At 48.4% G+C, this 15,191-nt stretch overlaps 1 protein-coding gene across 1 annotated transcript in view; it reads left to right on the top strand.

Annotated features, from left to right (window-relative positions):
- The first annotated feature begins 1,715 nt into the window (after positions 1-1,715).
- LOC119849188 (parathyroid hormone/parathyroid hormone-related peptide receptor-like) overlaps positions 1,716-15,191 on the top strand; it is a 32,360-nt gene continuing 18,884 nt past the window's right edge. Inside the window, exons 1-2 of the mRNA XM_043503240.1 lie at positions 1,716-1,723; positions 1,840-1,909. Coding sequence (XP_043359175.1) covers positions 1,716-1,723; positions 1,840-1,909 — 78 coding nt within the window. The remainder of the gene's footprint in view (positions 1,724-1,839; positions 1,910-15,191) is intronic.

Genomic DNA, 15,191 nt, shown 5'->3' with positions numbered 1-15,191 from the left:
CCTAAATCCTTTTCCAGATCCGTGCTTCAGTTCCCCATCTGGACAATAGGAATAATAGCACTGCCCTGCCTCAGAGGGCGAAGTTGCGAGGATAAATGCTTTAAAGCTAGTGAGGCTCTTGGATACTATGGTGACGAGACCAGATAAGTACATTAGATAGCAAGAGGCATCTTGGTCTTATGAATTAGTGGGGCATTGGCAGCGGAACCCAGGGACTTGTCTTGGGCCTGGCTTCATTTGCAATGGCTTGTTGGCTCTTCCTATAGAGCGGGAGAGTGCCAGTGGCTGCACTGCGTAGCGAACTGAGCTACCTTGGGAGCATGTGTCCAGTATGTTGTCTCTGCACCAAAGCCAGAATTAGCTCAGCCACCTCCACTCATCCGTCCCATTTAGTTAAAATGATAAAGGCTGCTGCTGCTTTTATCTCCAGAAAGAAAAAGAGAGCAACAACTAAACATGTCAATGTCCTCCTTCAAATCCCTACTTCAAACTCCCCTTTGCCAGGATGTCTACAAAACGCTTGGCAACAGAGAGAAGCTGGTGAGCTGAGCCCAGGGGCGATCAGTTTCCCTGTGCTGCCCTGCTTGTCTGTCTGCATCCATTTGTTCTCTCTTGTCTTCAGCTTTGATTGTAACCTCCTGGCTGCAGGGACCGTCTCTTGGTTCTGTTTGTACAGCCCCCCCCCCAGCCTGAAGGGGTCCTGGTCCATGGCAGAGGCTGGGAGGTGCCCCCACAGACAGATAATAATAATCTGGGAAATCCCCTAACCAAAAAACTTCATGCAAAATTACGCCATCCAAGCATGAAAGCCCAGCGTGTGCTCATTGATGACCTATTGATCGGCTTCCAGTGCAAGTCTTGCACACACACATTATAGTGCGTCTCTGTTACCCATCAAAACCCAGGAGGGGTGGAGAGAATTCAACAAGTTAAACAGGAATCTGCCCCAAACCCATCCCACCTTGGGAGCACCCAGTGACTAAGTGGAGAGGCTCACACACTCTTTCCTCTGGTTCCCTATCCAAGCTGTTTCCTAGGGATCCTGGCTGCTGCTTTTGGGGAGATCAGTTTGGGAGCTGGAGCCATGGAGAGCAGTGGGGGACAAGGTTGACAGCTGAGAAATGATCCACCAGGCGGTGGGAGAAGTTGCTGAAAAGGGAGGGGGAATCTTCCTTGAGTGGACAGGATTTTAGCACCTAGGGCTAAGCCAATAAACCTCTGCCATCCAGATCTGACCGGGAACAAGGAGCAGCAGTGTGTCTGCAAATGCTCCCAGAGTCAGTTAGAGCAGGAGAGACAAAGAGACCAAATAGAAAGAAGCGTACATGCTGGTGGGGCGGGAGAGGGAGAGAAAAGCCCCCCGTGTTTGATAATTTCCCATGCAGCTGGAAGCAGGACGCAGAAAGCAGCATCCTGCAGAAGGACTGGCTGGAGCGAGTGCCACGCTTGGCCCCAGGCTCTGAAAAGCAAGATTTCTGGTTTGGGTTAAGCCTGCATCTCTTGAAGAACCCCAGGGGAGTCTGGGGCAGAATTTGTTTAAGACTGGAAGATGCTTGTTCCTCTCAATTCCAGCAGATCTGTCACCAGCCCGGCTGTCCACACCCGGAGTGATTTAGGTTGAACAGATGGCTGTTGCCTGGAGCAGGGCTTGCCCAGTGTGTGGCTGAGCCCCAAACTCTCCCTTCGCACCGCACCTGCAGCCTGCTCTGGGGACCATGGCGGGGTCAGTCCATGGGAGCAGCGTTGTGGCTACTCTCCTCTGCAGCTGTCTTCTGAGCTCGGTCTGTGCGTTGGTAAGTCTGCTTCTCTGTGCTCTCCCAGTGTCCGTCCTTCTTTCAGGTCTGGCTACACTTCACACCAAGGTGTGGTCTTCACTCCAGTTAACATAGCAGTGAAGACAGGAACTCAGGTTAGTATTATTTATATCACAGCAGCCCCTGAAAGCCCTGCCCAAGGGCCGGGACCCCATTGTGCTAGGTGCAGTAGGAACACAGAACAAACAGACTGTCCCTGCTTAGCCGCTGGAGTTGAAGTCTGTGAGGTTATGTGTACATTACAAGTGGGGATGCGACTTGCAGTTTACGTAGAGATGCCCAAAATAGCCTTAATCTAGCTTTTTCATTAAAAATAGCAGTGAGTACGTGGTGGTGTGGTCTTCAGTGTGTGCTAGTAATGGGAATACATACCCAGCGGGGCCAGGAGGGCTCGTTTAGGGAGCCTGGGGTTGAATGCAAGCTGCTAACCCCCTAGAGCACCAGCCTGCCTGAGTGTGATGAGTGGCTCATTACTGAGAATTACAGTAAGGGTATTTATGAGTTTACTACTGAACAGAAGTTGTGGGGCAGTGGGGAAAAGAGGGCTAGCAATTGAGGTTGGCAGCTAGCCTCCAGGACTTGTCTGCTCCAGGAAGGTTATTCTGGAATAAGGCAGGGTGTGAGTTTAAAGCAGAATAGCTATTCTGGAAGAACTCCAAGTGTGGGCACTCTTTTTCTGGAATAAGAGTGTCTTCTTCCAGGTTAGCTTAATCCACTTCCAAAGTGAATGAAGGTAACTGGGACAAGAACACTGTTGCTCTGGAATAAGGGTGTCCGCACTTGGAGTTATTCCAGAATAGCTATTCCAGTGTAACTCACGTGCAGAAGAGCCCTAAAGAGAGTTAAGGTGTTCAAATCCCACTGAATTTCAATGGAAGTTGGCACCTAACTCCTGTAGGTCTGGTCTACACTTAAAAGATTTGCTAGCATAACTCTGGCAATTAGGAGTGTAAAAAAAATCACCCCTAACTGACTTAGTGCTGGCAAAAGTCAGAGTGTAGGTGCAGTTATGCAGCAAAACAGTGCTTTTATTGATATCGCTTGTTTTGATTGGGGAACTGGTGTAAAGTGAATTGGCAGAAGAACTCATTTTTACCAGCATAAGATGTGCCTACACTAGGAGGGTTTGCTGGGGTAGCAAATAACTTCTAAGGCCTTAGATGCCTTTGAAAAGTTCAGTCTTAAAGCTCATAAAGTAGGTAGTTTCCAAGACAAAAATATCTAATAATAAAATAAAAGTGATTTTTCCCTAATAACCCGACTATAAATTTTTCGGCACCCCTCCCACATCCATCAATGGTGGGATCTGGTTGCTGTGCAGACATCTCTGAGGGCAGGGTCCCTGGGCTGTGGCCCATGGAACACTTTCTGGCTTTCCATGTACAGGTGGCTGGTCACATGATGCTGAATCCTCCTTGTTTCCAGTTGCTAAATTGCATTCAAAGAAGCTGAGGATACATCTGATCATTTACTTTTCCACAGAAGCAATCGCTGTTGTCACAGAGCTGTTCTGGGATAGCGAGTGGGAGGTGTCCATAGGACAGTCGTTCTACTGATGGGCTGCATTGTATGAAAACCTTTGAGATCGTCTCAGGGCAAAATTCCACTGTTGGAAAAGTTGACCCTGAGAAGGGTTTGACTTGGATATTCTGCTCTCTCTTCCTCCCTCGTGTCTTTCAATTAATTAAATTCCAGTAGCATCTGTAGGCCCCAGCCTACATCAGGGTCCCATAGCTCTAAGCGCTGTACATATAACATTAAGAGACAGTTCAAGTCCCAAAGAGATTACAATATAAATAGACAAGGCAGGCTGGGGGAGAAAGTGTTATTTATCCCAGTTCTACAGACAGGAAAACTGAGGCACGGATTAAGTGACTTGCCCAGAGATATGCAGGACATCAAACTCAGCTCTCCTGCAGTCCAGTCTAGTGTCTTAGTCACTAGATCACCCTTCTTTCCCTGCTGAAAACTGATGGGACGTGACCTCATTAAAGGACGTGAAATTACCAGTCAGCTGAAGAGAGAGTATGTGCACAGAGGTATTGCTGTGCCCCCTCCTCAGACCATGCCTGGGGCTGCACAAACCCTGGCGCCAGCTGTGCTCAGCGGGATGTAACGGCAGGTCTCTGGGTTCCTTTGCTCCCGCTGGGAGGATCCGTCACCTCCCCTCTCTTGTGACTTCTCACCATGTTGTTAGCTGGAGCTTAGAGCTGACTATGGGCAGTTGAAGGTGCCAGGCTTGACTGGGGGAGATGGAAACAGGCGGACTCTCATGTAGCTGCTAAAATCTTTTTATAAGAGACAGTGATATCACAAACTGAAAATTCTTTCCATTTCTCATAAACATCCAGGGGCAGAGAGTTCACCGCCTCTGCCTGGAAGGAACCTCAGAGACAGAAGGGCCCCCAGAGCATTTATGGCTGAGTGAATTTAGAGCTTCTGAAACTCAGGGGCTGATAGCACTAGCTTGATCCAAGCGGTGCTGCTCCCAATGCACCTTACAAACCTGGCTCCAGGCTTCCCTCATGCAGCTCTTCCAGTGCACCTTGAGCCTGTCCTACACCATGCCCTGAAATGCCAGTCCTAGGTGTCCACTGAACAGTGGCCGCACCATTCATGCCAAACTGGTGGTATTTTTGCGATGGGCACAACTTCAAACACTCACAGCTGCTCTCTGTGAGAGGCAGAACCAAAAGCATGGATCCAAACCGTGGTGTAAATGCCAGGGCTAATGACCATCCCTGGTCATTTCAAAGACCTTCCTATCTCTAATGAGCCCAGAAAAATTCCCCACCCCACCCCAACTGTTTGCTCTGTGATCTGCAACCTGTTGTTATTTTAATTTTATACAGGAAAAGCAATTGTCTCCCCCCCACCCCAGCACAAGGCTAGATTCAAATAATAGGATAATAGGATGCAATTAACTCTAGGCTGCTCTTGATTAGGCCATGAAACTGGCCATAGCCAGCATAGGCTTCTGGGGGAAAGTTTACTTTCCCATTGTTTTCATTGCTTCATTCAGATCTGACTATATTTTAGATCCAGAGCACGTGGCACATGAGTTCAAGGGCTTAATAGGAGCACTCCAGTTGCAGTTTGAAATGACTGTGATCGGTCTCAAATCTTTTCCCGCTGAGGTTGAGCAGACAGAGGTGTTAATGCACTGCGAATACACAAAATGAGCCTGGCAAAATGCTGCATAATAATCCCTTAGTGGCTGGGAGCTGACCCTGTCATGTGCCTGGAATATTAACCTTAACCCAGGGCAGGTGACTGTGATCAGGGACTAAAGTTTCTTACCAGAACTCCTGTGCGTCTGTCAGATCCTTATTACAGCATCATTCATCCTACAGCACTTCACAGACTGCACATCGGGAGCAGTTCATTCGCCACTGAAATGCAAAAAGAAAAGGAGTACTTGTGGCACCTTAGAGACTAACAAATTTATTAGAGCATAAGCTTTCGTGAGCTACAGCTCACTTCATCGGATGCATCTTTTTGCGAATACAGACTAACACGGCTGCTACTCTGAAACCACTGAAATGCAGCCACTTCTGGGGTAGAACATGGCTGCTGTTTAACAGCTCACACCCTCAACTGAATAGCAGTATAGGACAGGAAGGGAAGAAGAATCTTATGTCCTATTGAAATTAAAGAGGGAATTTGACAGGGTGGAATGCAATCAGCTGGCTTAGATTCCCACCAGGACACTGGTTAACAGGCTGCACAAAGAGGATCTTTAATAACTGCAGGTGGGCAGGACCTCAGCTATCTGTGCCATGCAAAAGGCCCCATTCAGTACCATGGTGCCCCCTAGTGTCATGACGTTGGCAGAGGACATCATCCACTGGACCACTTCCTGGTTTCTCCTTTTTAGAGGTTTCCCATCCATATACCAACCTGGCTTAGCTCACAAGAGCCGATAGAGCAGAGCACAAGGCTGAACAGCGGCAATAGGACAATTTAATTTCTAAAACGCCTCTGCCCAGGTTGTGGGGGGCCAATGCCCGAGCAATTAAAAACCACAAATGAAGTGAGCTGTAGCTCATGAAAGCTTATGCTCAAATAAATTTGTTAGTCTCTAAGGTGCCACAAGTCCTCCTTTTCTTTTTGCAAATACAGACTAACACGGCTGCTACTCTGAAACCTGTCAAATACACATCACAAACTCATGCTGAGCAGCCCCTCTGCATGTGCCCCCGCCTCCCATCCCATTCCCACTCCAGCTGAGTATGCTGCTTCCCCAGCTCTGGCTGACTTGGGGAATGGGTGGTGCGATCAGGAGGTGTGATTGCAGCACCTGCAGCCATACCCGAGCTAGATCAAAGCTGGTTCGAGTAAGCCGTGAAGCAATGGCAGCATGGGCTGGCAGCTGCTCGCATGTGTACCCAGGGTCCCGGGCTGGTGGGGCTAGCCCATGCTGCTGCCTATGCTGATGTAGCTTCACTGCTATTGTAGCTCACGCTAACTAGAACCTGGTATCCAACCCCCTTTTAACTCGGGAGCTGTTGGATTCTAACCCCCAGATCCAAACTGGTTCCCATCACATTGGTTCCAGAACAGATCCATAACCAGAAGGAGCCTCTTTGCCAGTTTCTGGGTCCGAGTTCAGACGTGTCCGAAATCGGGCAAGAGCTGCTGAGCTCAGATTTCCACCATTCAAGATGGCAGAAGTTTCACCGGCTTGTCTAAGTTCATGAGATTTCTGCCATTTCAGTCCCCAAAACAAGTTGCAAGGTCTCGTGAAATGGGCATGGGAGCCCCCAAAACCCAACCAGGATTAGAGCATAGCACCACCTGCTGCGATTACACACCCTGATAACGCCCAGTGAAATTAACCAAGCAGTGAGCTCCAGTGCCACCCCCCCTCCCAAATTCTTTGCAAGGCGAAAGCTGGGTAATAATTCAAAGCAAGATCTTGAGCAGAGCAGCACGAACGCTTCGCTTTCCCCTTTCTCCTCCACAGGGCTGGAAAGCCTGTTAACTTTCGCATGGTGTCGTCAAAAATTAAAGCGACAGGGGAATTCATTGTTGCTGGTCATGCAGTGAAAGGCTCCCCAATCACTGGGAAAGAAAATACAGTTTGCTAGCAGGGATGAATAAGGAATAGTCTGTGCAGAAGCCTGACATGCCACATGGAACAGACAAATATTTCTGAATGGGCATTTAGCAGAGGAGAGGAAAGGACCATGTTAAATGAGGCAAGAGCAGCTCCATTGCACCATTTCATTCCCTACCCTCTTGACTTTCCATCCTGAGCAGAGCTGGGCCTGGTCAGTATTTTGGGGCTGGAGATTTCCAGTGAAAATCTGGTGCTCCATAGAAAGCTCTTGGTGATTCAGCAGGTGGCACTCTTCCCTCGTAAGTCAATATTATTAATTGTTTATATAGGGCTATACGTTATTATTATTTATATTACAGTAGCACCTAGAGGCCCTAACTGAGATCAGGGTCATCCATTGTGCTAGGCACTGTACAAACACACAGTGACAGTCCCTCCTCAAGAGAGCTTACAATGTAAATTGACACAGCAGACAAAGGGTAGGAGGGGAACCGAGGCACAGAGAGGTGAAGTGACTTGCCAAGAAGCCGGTGAGTAGCAGAGAAGCAACAGAGTCCAGGTCTTTCAGTGCCTTATCCAGGGCTTAATTTGTGCCTGGGCTTGCCGAGGCTGAGCCCCGGCACCTCTGGGCTTGGCAGGTCATAGCTACAACACCTCTTCACACTAGCCCACACTGCCTCCCATGCTTTTTAAAATCTGACCTAGGATGACTTCCCTAGTCCAAAGAGTTTACAGTCTGAGGGTTTGTGATACTGAATCAAGGGGCCAGCATGCTGCTAGGAGCTGCCCTGCTGCTAGGAGTGTGTCTTTGGGATGAGAGGTAGGACCAAGATCTGGATTGCTTGTGATCATTAAAGATCTCATGGCACCGGGCAGGACAAGATGCTCCCACTGGAAAGCCTAGAATACCAGCTCCACAAAGGGATAAAGACAACAATGTTTCTAGGGATGATGAGCTTCAAGATACCAGCCCATAAATCTGGGACTAGTCCAGGACTGATCTTGAGCCAGTGTGATCTGGGGGTGAGCAGGGACGAAGAAAACATTTTTGTGGCAACCTCTAATAGAAGACAAAGGGCAAAATTCTTCTCTCAGTTACACTGGTGTCACGCCATAGACTTCAGTGGAGTCATTGTGGATTTACACGTGTAACTGGCAGCACACACTAGCACACTTTGTTCCTTCCGCCTACCACACGCTATTACTGAATAGACTAATTTATAGCCAGAGATTAATTGCACTAAGTACATCCACTTCTGGTGCTTGCTCACGAGCTATTTACTCTCTCCTGCCTCTAAGCAATCACTTATGTTCCTGTGTCTTGCATCTGCTCCCTTTGGCAAGAGGGGTCGTTAGTGCAGGTATTAAATAAATAAATAAAACTAAACAATGTCCTAATATTGATATGGGCTAAAAAGCCTGGACAGCATGATCTGCTGGCAGGAGGCCATCTGGGCCAGACAAGGACCCTGCCAAGGCAAGGAGGAACGCAGAGCTGAATTTCACTGTGAGCTTTGCTCACCACAGCCCGAGACCCATTGCTGAGACTTCACCGGGTGGGTCGTGGAAGCTGAAATCATCTCAGTTCTCAGCCGGGGCTTTGGCCTCTTACTCCTTTTCATCTGAACCCCTCCAAGGATCTCCAAGCCTCACACCATGGGATAGTCAGCCCCATCTCACACAGAGGAAAGTGATGCACAGAGAGGTAATGTGACTTGTCGATGGTCGTGTGCAGAATCTGTGGCAGAGCCAGGAATAGAACCCAGGAGTCCTGACTCCCAGGACAACGGAATGAGATGACTTGATGCTGGCCACATCTTAGTGCTCAGGATAAATCCCTGTCAGCCTCATGTCCGCTGTGACTGAATCCTGGTCCCAGAAGCTCCCCTGTTCTAACTGCTAACACACTCCATTCTGGATCTTTCCCTTGCTCAGCACAAGTGCGACTAGTTGGATAGAACTAAAAGTCAAAGTCTGGCTCTCCTTACACAATTCTAGAGAGGTGGTGGAATCTCCATCCTCTCTGGGAAGTTCTGAGGGCCCTTCATTCTCATAGACTCAAGGGGCTAAGTTCTACTCATGAGTGAGGGGAGATTGTGTTCATGGGTTCCAGGTGGTGGTTCAGAGACAGGAGAGACGCTCCCACAACATGTTCCCCTCAATGCTGATGAACCCCCTCTGCTGGGATCCATGGGGCTGGGGCTGTATTCACTGGAGGGGGCAGCACTGGCTGGGAGACACTGCTCTGTGGATGGAAGCTACACTGTTAAATCACTGACTGTGGATGGCTCATGGAGCTGGGAGGAAGGAATGTCTATTTCCCTTTGATGGCGGGCACTGGGCGGAGCTGCAACTGAGCTACCGCAATCTGTCCTGGACAGAATTCACCTTGTGCATTGTGCTAGGCACTGTACAAACACACAGTGTCAGTCCCTCCCCAAGAGAGCTTACAATGTAAATTGACACAGCAGACAACGGGTAGGAGGGGGGACCGAGGCAGAGAGAGGTGAAGTGACTTGCATGGCTTGGCTTTCTGATTGCAGATCTCTCTCCCTCACACACACACACTCCTAGAAATGATAAACCCTTTATATTTGAGCCTCTCTTTGGAGCATTTTTAATTCCCCTCTCTTATCTGGGCAGCCTGGATTTAGAGGAAACTAAAAAATACAGAAAGAAAAGGAGTACTAGTGGCATTTATTCTTTTACGTAGAGACTGTCCAGTTTGACCAATGTACATGCTGGCACATGATGGCATATATCACATTGGTAGATGCGCAGGTGAACGAGCCTCTGATAGTGTGGCTGATGTGATTAGGCCCTATGATGGTGTCCCCTGAATAGATATGTGGACACAGCTGGCAATGGGCTTTGTTGCAAGGATAGGTTCCTGGGTTAGTGGTTCTGTTGTGTGGTGTGTGGTTGCTGGTGAGTATTTGCTTCAGGCTTAGGGGCTATCTGTAAGCAAGGACTAGCCTGTCTTCCAAGATCTTGAGAGTGATGGGTCATCCTTCAGGATAGGTTGTAGATCCTTGATGATGCATTGGAGAGGTTTTAGTTGGGGGCTGAAGGTGATGGCTAGTGGCGTTCTGTTATTTTCTTTGTTGGGCCTGTCCTGTAGTAGGTGACTTCTGGGTACTCTTCTGGCTCTGTCAATCTGTTTCTTAACTTCAGCAGGTGGGTATTGTAGTTGTAAGAATGCATGATAGAGATCTGGTAGGTGTTTGTCTCTGTCAGAGGGGTTGGAGCAACTGCGGTTGTATTGAAGAGCAATGGATCTGTGGTATGATCTCTACGTGAAAGAATAAATGGACACAAATCAGATGTCAAGAATTAAAACCTTCAAAAACCAGTTGGAGAACACTTCAATCTCTCTGGTCACTCGATTACAGACCTAAGAGTGGCTATTCTTCAACAAAAAAACTTCAAAAACAGACTCCAATGACAGACTGCTGAATTGGAATTAATTTGCAAACTGGATACAAGTAACATAGACTTGAATAGAGACTGGGAGTGGATGGGTCATTACACAAAGTAAAACTATTTCCCCATGTTATTTCCCCCCCGCCACCCCCCACTGTTCCTCAGATGTTCTTGTCAACTGCTGGAAATGGCCCACCTTGATTATCACTACAAAAGGTTTTCTTCCTCCCCCCCCTCCTGCTGGTAATAGCTCATCTTAAGTGATCACTCTCCTTACAGTGTGTATGATAACACCCATTATTTCATGTTTTCTGTGTATATAAATCATCTCCCCACTGTATTTTCCACTGAATACATCCGATGTAGTGAGCAGTAGCTCATGAAAGCTTATGTTCAAATTAATTTGTTAGTCTCTAAGGTGCCACAAGTACTCCTTTTCTTATTAAAAAATGCAGCAGCATCTCTCCTTGGAGTCCTGTTAAATCAGCCACACAGTATTTCTTGGGCTCCTGATGTGCCATTGTTCTCTGCCCAGACTGACGCTTTAATTGCCCCTCTATATGCCTGCTCCTTGAATGCAGGTTCAGAGCTATTGCCTCCATTATCTCTGCTTGCTCATCCATTTCCTGCCTATTTTGCAGGAGAAAGGATGAGAGCCAGAATAGTGAACCATGTGCGTACTCTCTTGCTCAGGTCCAGCCCAAGTTTATCGGACACCATCACAAGCCATTCATACCTGCAGCGCCTGGCCATGGTTCAGACAGATATGTCTCATCTTGGCTCTTGCAGCCTCATTTCCTCTCTGACTGGCCAGTTATCTTTTCTCATTAACATTTCCATTTTCTCCAGGCTTTATTGCCTGTCTCTGGCAAAGGCCCTAATGCATGTTGCTGAGTCCTGCCCCGCAGGGCACTCTCAGGGGAAACTGAATGGTGGCCTATTTAAAACCAAGCATGGTTGATGCTGTTTTTCCACAGCACAGTGCAACAAAACAGAAAGACACAGAGGGAAACACAAGAATAAAAGTTTATACAACCCCATGTCCGAGACCAGAGATCAAGTTCCAATAATAACATCCCAGTAACTCATTATTTTGGCCTTTGCATATGTTCTTGCAGGTTGGCTTGGGAGGCAAAGGTAAAGTCAGGGGGGTGATAATGAATGGCAGGGGCTGAGAGGAGCTGGTTGGATCCCTTACAGTAACAAGGTGCTCTCCGTGTTATCCCATGATCCCACTTTCTTAGCAGTGGGTGTAAATCCTGCTGTGAGATGTTAAGCAGGCTCTGCTGATTCATTATCCAGCCAGGAATAAGGAAGATGGGAGTGATTCTCTAGGGAGTGTGAGGATCTAGGGTATGGTCTGAGCTGTCCTGCAGGAGAGGAGCCCTATGAGCAGCCAAACCTAGGGAAAAGGCCTGAGCTGGACTCTATGTTTAAAGTTAATTTCTTTTGGCATGCATTGCTCAGCTGCTGTGATCCAGGAGCAGCTTCAGGAAGGAGTTATGACTCTCAGTCACAATTCCTGTCCTGCTTCCTTCTGGTCCTGGAGTGGAAATAAGCTACTGTAGCCCTTGAAAGTGTTGTCTCTCCTCCGTGGTCCCAGGGAGGAGTATTCAGAAACAGGGGCTGCTCTCTGCCTCAGACTAATTCTAAGATCTGGGTAGGCTGTGCAAGGGGGTTTAGGGGCCTTGCTTCCCTTCCTGGTGTAGTAAGACTAGGGCACAATCTAACCCTTTGTTAAAAAGGCCAAAGCCCCAGGAGGGATGCCTGACTCTACACAGTGGGTGCACAGCGTTTTAGAGCAGGCTGGGAGAGGCTCCAGTTCTGACGCTTTCACTCAGGAAGCCAGATGGCTTTGCACAGTGCTGTTGTCTCCGCAGGAGGATTCAGCTCTGCCCAGTTCAGGTAATTGATGGGACCTGTAACTCTGCTTCACATCCTCTCTCTCTTTCATCAGTCTAACCCTAGTGGGTTTGTTCATGTGCTTTTTCGCTCATCAGTAATGTATCCTGGGAGGATTTTTATCTCCTTCCTCTGGAGCATCAGGAATGGCCCTGGCTGGAGATGTGGAGGGGGAGAGCTCTGAGGTAGTACCGAGCGGTCTCCGTCTTGGGTGCTTGTCTGGCTGATTCTTCTTCACATGCTCGGGACCTGGCTGATGGCCATATGTGGGGTCAGGAAGGAATTGCCCCCCAGGTCAGATGGGCAGCGGCCTTGGGGTTTTTCACCATTCTCTGCAGCGTGTGGGTGCGGATCACTTGCCAGGATTATCTGGGTATATCTCACTTAATCATTTCCCTATCACTGCCGGGGCCTCGGGCACTGGTGCACCTCCATTCCTCCTACTCTCTGCCTGTGGCATGTACTAGCCTAGGCTCCGGTGGGTCCCATTTCATAGAATCATAGAATCATAGAATATCAGGGTTGGAAGGGACCCCAGAAGGTCATCTAGTCCAACCCCCTGCTCAAAGCAGGACCAAGTCCCAGTTAAATCATCCTAGCCAGGGCTTTGTCAAGCCTGACCTTAAAAACCTCTAAGGAAGGAGATTCTACCACCTCCCTAGGTAACGCATTCCAGTGTTTCACCACCCTCTTAGTGAAAAAGTTTTTCCTAATATCCAATCTAAACCACCCCCATTGCAACTTGAGACCATTACTCCTCGTTCTGTCATCTGCTACCATTGAGAACAGTCTAGAGCCATCCTCTTTGAAACCCCCTTTCAGGTAGTTGAAAGCAGCTATCAAATCCCCCCTCATTCTTCTCTTCTGCAGACTAAACAATCCCAGCTCCCTCAGCCTCTCCTCATAAGTCATGTGCTCTAGACCCCTAATCATTTTTGTTGCCCTTCGCTGTACTCTTTCCAATTTATCCACATCCTTCTTGTAGTGTGGGGCCCAAAACTGGACACAGTACTCCAGATGAGGCCTCACCAGTGTCAAATAGAGGGGAACGATCACGTCCCTCGATCTGCTCGCTATGCCCCTACTTATACATCCCAAAATGCCATTGGCCTTCTTGGCAACAAGGGCACACTGCTGACTCATATCCAGCTTCTCGTCCACTGTCACCCCTAGGTCCTTTTCCGCAGAACTGCTGCCGAGCCATTCGGTCCCTAGTCTGTAGCGGTGCATTGGATTCTTCCATCCTAAGTGCAGGACCCTGCACTTATCCTTATTGAACCTCATTAGATTTCTTTTGGCCCAATCTTCCAATTTGTCTAGGTCCTTCTGTATCCTATCCCTCCCCTCCAGCGTATCTACCACTCCTCCCAGTTTAGTATCATCCGCAAATTTGCTGAGAGTGCAATCCACACCATCTTCCAGATCATTTATGAAGATATTGAACAAAACGGGCCCCAGGACCGACCCCTGGGGCACTCCACTTGACACCGGCTGCCAACTAGACATGGAGCCATTGATCACTACCCGTTGAGCCCGACAATCTAGCCAGCTTTCTACCCACCTTATAGTGCATTCATCCAGCCCATACTTCCTTAACTTGCTGACAAGAATGCTGTGGGAGACCGTGTCAAAAGCTTTGCTAAAGTCAAGAAACAATACATCCACTGCTTTCCCTTCATCCACAGAACCAGTAATCTCATCATAAAAGGCGATTAGATTAGTCAGGCATGACCTTCCCTTGGTGAATCCATGCTGACTGTTCCTGATCACTTTCCTCTCCTCTAAGTGCTTCAGGATTGATTCTTTGAGGACCTGCTCCATGATTTTTCCAGGGACTGAGGTGAGGCTGACCGGCCTGTAGTTCCCAGGATCCTCCTTCTTCCCTTTTTTAAAGATGGGCACTACATTAGCCTTTTTCCAGTCATCCGGGACTTCCCCCGTTCGCCACGAGTTTTCAAAGATAATGGCCAAGGGCTCTGCAATCACAGCCGCCAATTCCCTCAGCACTCTCGGATGCAATTCGTCCGGCCCCATGGACTTGTGCACGTCCAGCTTTTCTAAATAGTCCCTAACCACCTCTATCTCTACAGAGGGCTGGCCATCTCTTCCCCATTTTGTGATGCCCAGCACAGCAGTCTGGGAGCTGACCTTGTTAGTGAAAACAGAGGCAAAAAAAGCATTGAGTACATTAGCTTTTTCCACATCCTCTGTCACTAGCTTGCCTCCCTCATTCAGTAAGGGGCCCACACTTTCCTTGGCTTTCTTCTTGTTGCCAACATACCTGAAGAAACCCTTCTTGTTACTCTTGACATCTCTTGCTAGCTGCAGCTCCAGGTGCGATTTGGCCCTCCTGATATCTTTCCTACATGCCCGAGCAATATTTTTATACTCTTCCCTGGTCATATGTCCAACCTTCCACTTCTTGTAAGCTTCTTTTTTATGTTTAAGATCCGCTAGGATTTCACCATTAAGCCAAGCTGGTCGCCTGCCATATTTACTATTCTTTCGACTCATCGGGATGGTTTGTCCCTGTAACCTCAACAGGGATTCCTTGAAATACAGCCAGCTCTCCTGGACTCCCTTCCCTTTCATGTTAGTCCCCCAGGGGATCCTGGCCATCTGTTCCCTGAGGGAGTCAAAGTCTGCTTTCCTGAAGTCCAGGGTCCGTATCCTGCTGCTTACCTTTCTTCCCTGCGTCAGGATCCTGAACTCAACCAACTCATGGTCACTGCCTCCCAGATTCCCATCCACTTTTGCTTCCCCCACTAATTCTACCCGGTTTGTGAGCAGCAGGTCAAGAAAAGCGCTCCCCCTAGTTGGCTCCCCTAGCATTTGCACCAGGAAATTGTCCCCTACGCTTTCCAAAAACTTCCTGGATTGTCTATGCACCGCTGTATTGCTCTCCCAGCAGATATCAGGAAAATTAAAGTCACCCATGAGAATCAGGGCATGCGATCTAGTAGCTTCCGTGAGTTGCCGGAAGAAAGCCT

The sequence above is a fragment of the Dermochelys coriacea genome, chromosome 27 (assembly GCF_009764565.3).
Source record: "Dermochelys coriacea isolate rDerCor1 chromosome 27, rDerCor1.pri.v4, whole genome shotgun sequence".
In the NCBI taxonomy this organism is placed as follows: domain Eukaryota; kingdom Metazoa; phylum Chordata; order Testudines; family Dermochelyidae; genus Dermochelys; species Dermochelys coriacea.
Note: the sequence above shows the minus strand (reverse complement) of the source record. Positions and strands in the feature narration are given on the sequence as shown.